This window comes from Corvus brachyrhynchos, unplaced genomic scaffold, assembly GCF_000691975.1.
Source record: "Corvus brachyrhynchos isolate BGI_N302 unplaced genomic scaffold, ASM69197v1 scaffold155, whole genome shotgun sequence".
In the NCBI taxonomy this organism is placed as follows: domain Eukaryota; kingdom Metazoa; phylum Chordata; class Aves; order Passeriformes; family Corvidae; genus Corvus; species Corvus brachyrhynchos.
This window is the reverse complement of record NW_008238434.1, coordinates 405,740-418,252: the sequence shown is the minus strand read 5'-3', so window position 1 is coordinate 418,252 and position 12,513 is coordinate 405,740. Positions and strand designations below refer to the sequence as shown.

The 12,513-nt window shown below is 41.1% G+C and overlaps 1 protein-coding gene across 1 annotated transcript in view; it reads right to left on the bottom strand.

Annotated features, from left to right (window-relative positions):
• SMG7 (SMG7, nonsense mediated mRNA decay factor) overlaps positions 1-3,530 on the bottom strand; it is a 31,090-nt gene extending 27,560 nt beyond the window's left edge. The window contains 4 exon segments of the mRNA XM_008635385.2: positions 1,028-1,081; positions 1,084-1,108; positions 2,123-2,240; positions 3,499-3,530. Coding sequence (XP_008633607.1) covers positions 1,028-1,081; positions 1,084-1,108; positions 2,123-2,240; positions 3,499-3,505 — 204 coding nt within the window. The 5' untranslated portion in view covers positions 3,506-3,530.
• Positions 3,531-12,513: the final 8,983 nt, after the last annotated feature.

The window sequence follows — 12,513 nt, the reverse complement described above, 5'->3', positions numbered from 1 at the left end:
TAAGAAATAAGTATATGAATACATATCACACTCCTTTGGCAACTAACTGAAAACCTTGCAAAAGATTCTTAGCCCAAGAGCAGTCAACAATATAGTTTTACTTTAGGGGAAGAAAAGTTCCTAGAAGTGAATTAATTGTTCTAATTGTTGTTGAAAATAAAGACTTACGCTTCAGTGCTTATCATCAGTGTTAGGAGTCACAAGGAAGGGGCAAAGAACAAAAGATTATGCCATCGCACGCATCCTGTACATCTGCGTTTTCTGCACATATTTCTGTTCCTGAGTAACTTAATCCAAGAACAAACTGACTATCCTTGCTTATCCTTCCCTATACAGCGAATGAAAAGGAATTAAGGCAATGGTCCACAAACACATACACTGGAATGAGAAGCCAAATGGGAATTATTACAGAAATGGCAGAAAAAAAGAACCAAGAGTACAATGAAATCATCAACTAACTCATCTGCTGGGCTCGAGGTTTTTTGTGTCATCATTTCTGTAAGACATTACAATTAAAAGACACCACAGGTCACTGCGGAGACAGAGTAAAGGACTTTAAGAGGGGACTGGAGAGCCAGTAAACACTAGACCTAATAGTTAGAGGATTCACACAGGAAGTAGTTCAAGAAGGCAACAGATGCACAGCCATAAAGCAAGAAACAGCACAAAGAAGTATCATTCTACCCTTTCTTGCTGCTTTATAATTGCTCTGAGCAGTCAAAGCAGAACACAGTAAGAAATGGACATTTGACCCAAAACAGTGGGGTTTAGACTTTAAAACAGATTCTATTAGAAAGGAACTTAAATTGCACCAAAACAACAACCAGATGCACAGAAGTTTCAGCTCAAGACTGATCAAAAGAAAACCCATCACCAGCTCTGCAGGTATCTCCTGCTTAGAGCACCAGGGTTAGCAAGGTGCACTGCTCAATCCAATACAGCAGCAGTTTCCTAAGCTAAGGGCAAAGAACAGATTTTACCCACTTAAAACTGATCCTCCACCCATCCTCTACTTTGTGCAACTCACCTGTGTGTAGAAGCCACTAGCTGCCTCTAAAAAGAGAGAAAGGTTTGCCTGAACTTCTGATTTTTAAAGGCATGATTCCAACTGAAAATAAAAGAAGCATTTACCTTTTTACTTTGGAAGTGTCTTATGCAGATGGTATAAGTAACAGGAAAGAACTGTTTAATTACATAGCATCAGACATGAAGAATATTCAAATTCAGGCGACATTCAGATGAGAACAAATGTTACACATGGAATAACCACCTTTCCTCACCTCTCGTATCTAGGGAAACAGATCCTGATATATATAGCTAACATATACATGTATATATATGTATATGACTAACACTAACATCATTAATATTTGCTTGCAATTATTCTTTTTTAGGCAGCATAGAAGTCCCTCCCTAAAACAAGATGTCTGGTACAGAAATGAGGGTTAAAAACCATTCAGTAACTGGAAGCATGGACAGGACAACTCAGCCAGCCTACTCATCTGGCTTTCCTCAGTGCTGAAAGAACCGCATGCTTCTGTTAACTAAACTTATTACAACCCATGTCTGCACCTTAAATAACAGGGAATGGATTCGGGGCATGGAGAAAACCCAGCTGGATCTTCCCCTGATTCTTAAGGTGTCATTAGCAACCCATGAAGTTCTCCCCTGATTATTCCCCTCCCTCTGCCCAGCTCTACCTCACAGGGCTTAAAAGGTGGCTCTTCAGCAACTACTCAGCTCCTGTTAGACTTTGCTCAAAGCTCCAAGTGATTACATCAGGCAAATTTCCTCCTTTCTGGAAAATGCAGACTTCAGCCCTTCCCTGACAGCAGAGCAGACTGGTGCTCCTTAGCTTCTCCACGTCCATCTGGCCCTCCAAAACCCAATCCTGTATGACATGGCTGCTTCTGAATTGCCAGAGGTAAAACACTAACCACCTACTGAATACTCTGCATCAGCTCTGCAGTGTATTCTCATGCTTCACCCACAGCACAGTTCCGATTTTAAAGGAAGTAAGACAACCATTCCATAGGATACAATTGCTTTTCTGGAAGTCTCAAGGTTTCCTGCTCCCCAACCCAGATTACATACATACACACAAATTCAGTGAGGTACTTACAGGTCCTGCTCCACTTTTTTATCTAAAGCATATTCCAAATCAGTCACTAGCATTTTTTGATATAAGTCCTGTAGAGCCTGTCTGGATGTCCAGACTTCTGCTGGACCCAGCTTCGAATCTGGACAAGAAAGAAAAAAAACCAAAGACACAACGGTTTTTGTAACACACAAATTTATGGAGTTACTCTGATTTTTCACTCATTTACCAAATGAAAGAATAGAGCTCAGTGTAAGATACACACCACCAAACACCTGCTTTTATCAATTTCCTCAGAGTAGTCAAATACAAGAACTACAAATGGGTTGAAGGTTGAGTGCTCACTGATTACAACTGATTACTCCTACAACATTAGAACTAGATGTGAACAAAGTTAGCAGCTGGCAAGTTAAAAAGCAAAACCAATAGGAGGACGTGGTTCTCCGTAAGTTATTAAACTGCAGAATTTCTTGCTACTGGATGAATTTAGAAAAATTTCCAGTGCAGCCTGAAAATAATTAGCAGACAATAAATCCATGGAGGGATGCTAAATACAACAGTGCACGGACACACGCTGTTGGTATTTACAGAACACCGTGGGCAAGTACTGCTGCATGCTTGCCATTTTCTAATTCTTCAGTAGCCATCTGTTCTCCATTCCAGACGGTGAGTGCAAACACTGCTCCCTGCTATTGAGTTACACAGTCCAATTTCCCATGGCTTCTACAATCACCTTTGGGCCTCACCCCAGGGAAACAATCCTGATGCTGATGGTGGAGCCACTCCTGCTGGCTTAGGTGGATCCAGGTGGTTTTAATATTCCTATGGGGACTACAGCAGCCTGCTACTTTCACTACAACAAGGTGGCAAGCACAGCTGAACAAAGGTTCATGAGGGAAGCTAGTACTGCAGGGCTGGATGCATTAATATAAACCATTCCCTTTTCCCACTAATACGTACAGCTTAAATCACAGCTCATAGCATTTCACTGCATCCAGGGCTGCACTTTCACATCACATGGTAGTGCTCAGATCAGCATTTCCATCACCTCCGTCCTTGAAACCACCCAGTTTTTTTTTCCTGGCTAATCCAAAGTACAGCAGTTTCTGTGCTAGTTTGGGCAGGAGTCTCCGAGAGAAGCAGAGATACGACCTTCATCTCCAAATGCTTAGAACATCCAAAGTCAACTTCAAAAATATGTATTAGGTACAGGCAAAAGGGGCACAGTAGTTAAAATACTATTTATTAATTTATATACAGAGGACAAGCCTTTAACATAAGGTCACACACTTTCCAGAAAATTCTTAGGAATGATAAGCAAAAGGACCACAAAAGGAAAACAAAACCAGGAATCAAATATTATTAATAAGCTAGATCAACTGTATAATAAAGGCAATTACCTGTCATGTCAGCCTTCAGGACTTCTGCCTGCCTGTAAGAAATCAGTAAGACAAATTAGAAACAGATCAAAATAATTGAATTATGCCAAAGCACATTCATGAAATGGTGAATCTGCTTACAACTCACTCTGCTCTAGTTCATCCCATGCAGGATTTGAATTACTGTTGTTCAACAGCATGACTGCTTTTAGCTCATCCCATAACAGCAGTCAACTGTTCACTTTTCCCTGCTTATGCCTCTTTCTGAACAATTACAAACTAAAAACGCTTGCATTATGGTTTACATTTTAAGCTTTACGTGGCTGCAGTGTCCTGCCAACATTAGTGATACCGCTTACCTGGGAATTTGATATCAACTCTTAGTTGTCACACGTGAAATGCAGGAGCCAACAGTCAGAGCAACACAAACTCCTGTCAGTGTCTGTCAGCACACTGGCACAGCCCTCCTGCCCCCCATGCTGCACAAGTTTTCGTTGGGAGAAGGGATAAAGACTTCCCCAATTACCTCTCTTCCTCGAACTGCTTCCCTGAAGTAATGCTTTGATCAGGTTTTCAAGGAAAAAAACCACACAGTACACACAGAAAGAATGACAGTGACTATCTGCAACTCCTGCACTGAGCATCCACTGCAAATCCCCACTGCTCGTGGAGGTTGGCAAATAGCTTCCCAAAAAGAGGAACACTGGGGCAGCCTTCAATAAATAAATATTTCTGAATGGTCAGTGTCCAGCAGGAGCAGGAAACGGAGGTACTACAGTTAAATACTGTCAGCAATACATAAAGCTTCAAGGAGCAGCACTGCTGGCCTGACGGACACAACCCAGGGCTGGCAGAGGGAAGACAAGACTGCCTGGTTTGGCTGGGTTTGGGTGGGACATTTCCCTCTGCTCTCGCTACACTCAAGTGGTGACATAGATTTGGATCATGCAAGCTTTCCACACCAGACATGGAATCCTCCCAGCATATGAAATGCTCCCTTCACCTGCCTCAGCAAAAAAAAACCAAACCAAACCAAACCAAAAAAAAAAAAGATGGAAGACATGCTGTGCCTAACATGAATATCAGATGCCAGCTTGGAAAAGAATGGAGAGCAGAAAGCACCACCTAATCCCTACAGAGGCTGCAGAAACCAGCATATACTTTCTCTTGGCAATGTGAAGTTGTAGTGACTGTAAACAGTTTTTCAGTTTGTTCTGGGATCTACCTATGGGCCACAAATTATAGGGAAGGTTTTGAGGTCCACATGAGAATTAAAAAGGTATCAGAATAGGATATACATCACTAGGAAGATGTATATTGGTAAGTCCCCTCACAAAATTTATTTATTAAATGCAAGCATTATCTATAGCAGCTCACCATAGCCACCACAGTGTACCATCCAAGAAGCAATGGGATGCCCCAAGAGCTTTAATTGTCAAGAACAAAAGTCAAAGACAAAAGGCAAGAACATCTAACTGGTATCAAAAGTGAATCTGTATGTTCCTCACCTGATCCAAATTTAATGCCTTTAAGACAACTTCTTTCAGTTTACTTATTTCAAGAAGGTGTGAATATGGTTTTTTAACTCCGAAAAGCAGGGAACACTGGAAGAAGAGATACCGGAGACAAGCAATGCAAATTTCAGCTATTGTATCATGAGAAAGCTGATAGCCTAAGAAACATTTCTTCCTCATCCACACAGAGGTAGCAAACGGCACCTAAGTGGTGGCTCTCTGTGGCTGCAGCAAGCAGGATGGGAATGAGCAGATCCTGTCCCCCACGGAACCAAGAAGAGGCGAGGAGGGACAGGAATCTCCTCTGCATGCTGTGCCTTGGCAGCCCGTGCGCTGCTCACCTGCAAATCCAGTCAGGCACAGAGCTGAGCCAAATCCCTGGTGCTGGGACTTGGCAGCCAGCAATGCCACTGCTCCCAAGGAAAAGCTGACTTGCTCAGGTGCTGGGATCTCACTTTTTTGAACAGCCACCAAGTTCCTACAGTCTGGCTCATGCTTCAAACATCTTCCAGTGCTGTGAACTCTGAGCTGAGAACATGATCTGTGCTGCCAAAGCCAAGAATGCTGAGAGGTTCAGCCCCAGCAGGACACACAGCACTGCGCCCACAAACACAAGCCCAGAATTCTCCTCCAGGCACAAAGAAAGCCTCTTCCCTTTAAAAGCCAAGAACTACTCCTCTGGAAATTACTTGTACAGAACTACCTTTCACTAAGTATAATCTTTAAAAGGGGAAATATAAAGGTGCTTTTTTCCCCCCAAAAGCTTGCCCTCACTGTTGCCTAGAGAATTCAGATGAAGAGAGCCTCAGTCTCTACATCAGTGTGACTGCTGACAGATTCTCTGTAAATGCACAGACCTAATAATATGGCTAGACCTGTGCTTCTACCAAAAAGACTTATTTAAAACACTTTTTTTTGGACGAGAAGATTCATGGGCTGACAGAACAAGAGACTTTAGCACCAAGCCCTTCACCAGCCATAACACAGACTGCCTTTTATATTTTATAAAACTGCAGCAAGCTACACTGAAGGGATTGTTGCTGTAATTTTTAATAAAATTAATTTAATAAAATGTATAGAAATTATTTCAATACTTCCTAGAGGCCAAAGGAATTAGGAGAGTAGGTCTAACATTAGCATGCTGCTTCTCATTTCCACCTAGAAACAATTTATTTCAAATAGCTGCATTCTAAGCCAGGATAAGAGGGGGCAGCCTCTGCTGAGAGGGGTACAAAATTTGTTCTGCATCAGTGGCAAAATAGTAGCATCGAGAGAGAGAAGATGCACTGCCCTTTACTTAAACAAACTTCACAATGAGCCCTTGCTGGTGCTCAGGGACTCCTAGTGGGCACCGAATGGAGTTCACTGGTAACGACTGATAAAGAGTTTCTCACAGTGCCAATGGCACCTTCTAGCACCCATTTTTAACAAGCTTTTTTTGGCCATATATTTTATTGTGCCACCTCATACTGAATTTACATTAGACTGACTCATTCTGGGGCAAAAAAGGTTGCCTGCTAGAAAACCTGGTAGGGCTTGTTTACACACTGTATCATTTCAAGAATATTCTCAAGTACCTCCTTGCCCAGCTGGACTCAGCAGTTCAGTCAAGTCAAGCTTCCCTAAGTTTTTTTTGCTCCAAAACCAAATAAGGACAAACCATAATTCAAAAATTATATTTCAATTATTTCCACATACTGCCTTGATATTGATATATCATAATAGCTACTCTTCATAATCTCCTAACCAAATATGTAGATTCATCTCTGTGCTTTAGCCAAACTTTAAACTGAAATAAAACAGTGTCCCATCCAATTCAGTAAAAAAGTTTAATAGCTAAAGGAATTTTCATTTTATTCGTAAAATTGAAAAGCTTCAAAACTTTAAAACACAGTAGTCAGGACCATCTCTTGAGGCTCTACAGGTATAAGATATATAAAAATTTAGGTCCCCACAGAAGACAAAATAAACTTTCCTTCTCTTAAGAACCTGAGAGTATATAAAATTCTGTTTTGCTGGAACTCAGAGGCTACATTTAGTCTGGAATGAACCATTGGACTTAGCACAGGAAGACAAGAAAGACACATTTCATTTTCCCTCTTCCAAGTTTTTACCATTCTTGATCAATTAAGTTTTCCCAAAGCAGAAAAAGAAAACAAGTTGTTTCCCTTAAGCAGTTAAACACTACAGAAAGAAAATCCCACAAATATTGGGATGTCTCTCCCATACATATTTTGAAGTGCTTAACCCATCACACCGACAGGTACATCAAAGATCATGTAGTCCACTTACTCTTTAACACTAGAGCAAGTTTGCTTAAATTAATGTTAAATTCATAAGAATAAATCATACAACTTCTTCGGTTAACTATTCTATTCAAGTTTTCCTCTTGTTGCCATCTGACTTCCAACTCCATTTGTGTATCATTAAACAAATGGATCTATCTTGCCATTGTCCCCACTGGAACCCATTTCTGTTCCAACATCAATCTTCAGTTCTGCTATAATTCAAAGCACTCAATCACAAATTTTCAGTTCTGCATACACCGCCCCGCATCTCTAATAGGGCTATATCCATTCCACAGAAGCAGGGGTTTGCTAACAAGCTTCATTATCAAGCACAGGTAAGCAAATAAAATCAAGTCCAAGTTCTCAAAGCAGCAGTTTTGTGTTATCCAGCTACCATCCTCTATTTCTGAAAGTCCAAGAGGGCAAAGTCAAGCCTCACACCACACCTCTCTCATTTTCACAGTGAGGATGCACCAGGCATGATCTGCTATGGCATGACAAGTTCTACAAAAACCATGGAAAACCCCAGACCTCACAAAGCCAACATGGAACACAACACTTTGCTTTCACCCTGCCTGAAGGGGAACTCCACACGGTTTTCCCCTGGCAGCCCTAAGCATCAGCAGCTGTATCAGTTCCCTCATCAAATCTCCGTAACACAACCCCCCCCCCCCCCATTATTTACAGGACTAAAATGGGCAATGAATCCAGGCAACTGGGCTTATAAAAGCCATCAGAATCCAATCATATGTTCTGTGATTCTACATAATAAAAAACATTAAATGGTCAGGAGTTTCACTCCAAGCAGGAATTCATACTCATGCAGTTCTCTTTCCTGGAGGTGTGTGCATAAACTGTACCACAATGAAAAGCACCTGAAGCCTAATGTGCCTTAGCAGGAGGTGACTGATCCCAAGGCTCATTCAGGGCACTGCCAGAAAGTTTTCATTCTTCTGAAAGGGAATAGAAAAATACAGAGAATATACAGAATAAATGTGGGAAATATTACATTTTGGATAGAAAAGGTAAATTTTCTACGCTAGCATATTAAAAGTCAAGCACACTTAAATTAATATTTTAATTTCATAATTTCAATATTTGGCAAGTCTCAGACCCAGACAGAGCTTCAACGCAACACCCTGCAACTATATTAGATTCTCCTCAAAGTAACAGTTATCTTCAACAAAAATTTATAATGGTTTTAATACTCTGTGGGTTTTTTCCTTTATTTGCCTGTATTTAAGCATACCCATGCTGATTCAGGGCACCTGGAAGCAGTTGGAAACACTAACAGCATGGACACTGAATATTCCACAGCATTTTTAGGGGAAATTGGCTGTTTAGGGAGTTTAGAGACTCTCTGGCTACTAATCCTTTACAGCTAAAGGTTGGGTTCTGAAAGATAACTCTGACTTCCCTGAACTGTTTTGTAGACCATAACTGTATCTCTATGACCTGTCAAAGGGAAATATTTTTATAGCAATCTTACGATTGTGCATAAACCCAGATGGTTATGCCTGAATAACAGTAGTAGGGAATTTGTGTATAAACTTCATCTTTGATTTTTCCTTCACCCATTAATTCAACATCACCTGAATACAACAGGCTTCAGACAACAGCTCCAGTTAACAGCCTCACACACCTTTTCCTGAAAGGACAAATGGATGGAATCAGGATTTTGCAGGGGTGTATCGCATCCAATGAAGATTTTACTTACTAATTAGTGTATAGACTCTACCTACTCATGCATCAGACATGTACTGTTTAACAACTTTAACAGCTTTACCTCTACAGAACAAGTTCTTAATTTTCCAAAATTTCAAGTGTTGCCACCTAATTTAAATGACTATAGTTTGCACAAAATTTTGGAATTGCTTGCATTGGGTACCGGCAGTCATCGGGTGATGTCAACTCTTACCAAGGTAGCAAGAGATCTTCAGGCTGTGGGTCATGGAATTAAATGTTCCATGTGCCTTGAAAGGACACTCCTCACACATGCCAATGAAAAACACCTTTAACAGAACCATCTTATTGTCAATTTTATGTGCTAATTTAAATCTTATTATTCCTCTCACAGGCAGCTGAAGTCAAGCTAATTTCCTTGACCTGCAGTTTAATCAGATTACAGCTGTAGATCAAAGCCATAGAAACAAGTATTTCATCACCAGTAAAAAAAAAAACCTAACCAAACGACACTTCTGCAAGTAGGTATTAAAGCAAAGCAGTCACCACCTGAATATGAATGCCCTCCACAAGGAATCCTGCTCTATTCCTTTTCTGTTCTCACCTTAGCCAAGAAGGATGTTGAGAAATGGGGACACAGAACAGAGTTCTTATTAATCCCATCTTCCCTCCTTCTCCTCTATTAGAAGCAAGTCATAATAATCATCCTCAAAATGTAACTACCAAAAGCAACTCTTTCCAAGTTTGATCAGAGCTGACAATCCTCCTCCTTGGATAAGGGTAGAAGTACCCTTGCAGTCAGCTTCATTCAAACTCATTTTCTTCCTCCAGTTCCATGGAGGTCAGTTTCTTTGTCCCAAAATTTTGAAACTATGTGCCCCAAAGGTAAAAGCTCTCCTAAGGGAAGTTTTTATGTTCTTATGTTCTTAATGTCTGATTTAATCTACAGAGAGGGAAGTACAAATCTCCTACACTGCTCAGGCTTCCGGCATTCCACTGCCTCCACCAGTCTCCACTCTCCCTCTCCTTAACAACCTGGAGTCAGAACATGAGCTAAATGCCTCAGAAATGGGGTCCAGTCGTTCAGGATCAGCAATATGCCTGGATCTGTGCCATAGAACTCCAAAATTTAAGCCAAGAGAGTAACCTGAAAACTATGTACCCAACAACCTATATTTTCCAATTCAAGCAAGAATAGCTGGCAATAAATACACAGCATTGGGACTAGCTCAGGAAAGCTCAGCTGTGTTTTCCATAGTCATTTTTTAAAAATACTGACTGTGCTGTTCTTTAACTCGTCATCTTGACCTACTAGTTATCTGGAATTTTACTAAAGACAACAGACTAAATGGATGCTGCCCAACAAAGAAAAGCACAAAAACTCCAGTCATCTTTACCTTGTTTACCTTCCAGGAGCTGACAATGCAGCTCCATAGATAACCCTGACACTATTTTCAGTATAAAAAAATCTGGTTTAGTAATAGTAATAAGTATTAGCTATAAAAAAGGCATGCTTAGGAAATAATAAATGGATACTTAATATGTGTGGCGTTTCAAGATTCAATAACAAACAGTAAAAAAAGTAGTACTTCTATGGAACACCCTGGCACATCCATACAGTACCGCATTTACTGCGCTGGCTGACAATATGTCAGCTTTGCAGCTGATCTGAGAACAAGTGAAAGGGAAAAACATTTAAGATCAAATGCATCATCCACCTGTGTATCTCCTCCAATCTTTATACCATCCCTCAGACAAGCAGATTTTTCAAAACTAAGGCAATCTTAAAGGCACAAGTGCACAAAAACTCCAAGATTGCCCTCCAATCCTCTTAGCCACTGACAGCCCTCTCCCTTAAAGAAAGACACCAAAACATAGAGCTCTGCTCCCTCACTACCCACAAAAAGGAACTTTGGGGAAGCACACAGAAGGGTTACCAGTTCTTAGGACTATGGCCCTAAGAAGGATGTGACAGGTTTGCAACTGAACTTGCCACAGTAATTCCCACAACGTTCTGAGACTGAGCAAGGAGAAGCAACAGAATTATTTTCTGAACAACAACAAAACCCCCCTGAACTATGCCCTTTTTTCTCTTTCAAATCCACCCTGATGAGAGTGCACACTATCAGGTCTCAGTGGTGATAAATGTATAGTAACACCAGCAGTAATTTGCTATATTACAGTTCCTGACTTGGTAAAACCTTCACTTGTGTTAATGGGCTGGAAACTGAAGACAATACATGTTAAAATAAGTGAACATTATTTTACTTAACAGCTTTTGCACTATGAAAACCATTTCCAGAATTATGGAAAACGCAAAAATCTAAGCATTGAGATTAGCTTCAGATGGGTATCATCAAATCAGTTTCAGAAAGTTCTGCTCTTCAAGCCAGCCCTGCAGAAGCCCGATCAGGTCAGGCAGCAGATACCAGCCCTCCCTGGATGCTGCATGGGATCTCCCAGACAAGCGTAGAAAATCCAATTCAAAGGAAGGAAATTACAATCAGTCCAGTGCCACACTTGCAATGCATATAAAATGTGCCCTCTTGCCTGCCCACAGAGCAGGAGAACAGTGACACACATTTCCCTCTGGAAAGGCCACTCCACTTTGCATCAAGAGGGCAACAACTGCGGCATCTAAACTCTGACTTTCAGCTCTACAAGTTTCCTGCTGTCTCCAACCTCCACTAATATATGGGATATAAAACTCAGATATTTTGCTCATTTTTGGTGTTCCCTACAGAACCCCTTCCTCTCAATCCCTGCCTCAAACTACCCCTTACACAGTGGCAAATGCTGAGCTTTATGCTCAGTAAGGGTGGAATGACTGACACAGAGGAAATGATCATTAAAGAAGAGTCAGTTACTGGGATTTTGAGATACCATCTTCATTGCTAAGCAGCAGCTGGATAAAGAGCAAATCCATTAGACGGTATGGTACCATCAGAGGTGGCAGAAATAAAGCACAAGTAATCCCTCATACCGTTTTTGTAGCAAGTTATGACAGATACAGTGGAGTTCAGCATTTTCAACATGTGCTCTCCAAGTCCTAATACTAAGATCTATGCCCAGACAGCCAAGGCCTTCCAAAACATAAGCCTTAAAGCAAAATTATCGATATTTAAATTATTGTGGTCATTCAGTAATTGTAAACTGGTTTTTGCCAATCCCATTCGTTTTATAAACTCCCAATGATGTCAACATCACACACACATCTATGCACAAACATGACATACCCAAAAGTTTTAAACAGCTTTTCATAATGTTGGGGTTTTAGGAGTTCTCCTGGGTTTTTTTTCTGTTAAAGGAATTTTCCCCATACATGTTGCCAGGGGGACAAATTGCTGGTTAGTTAAGAAAAACAAAGACCTAGCCACTAGGGGAGGGATGCATCTGGCTACCCTTTTGTTTCACCTGGGTGTGTGGGCAGTCGTTCTCCTGCATTTGGACAGAGAGGGAGGCTGCTTCTTCGGCTGTTTTTCCTTCTGCCAGAGAAATCCCGAGATCCCAAAGCCCGCCTTCCCTGCCCCGCTAGGAGCCGGGCTGTGGCT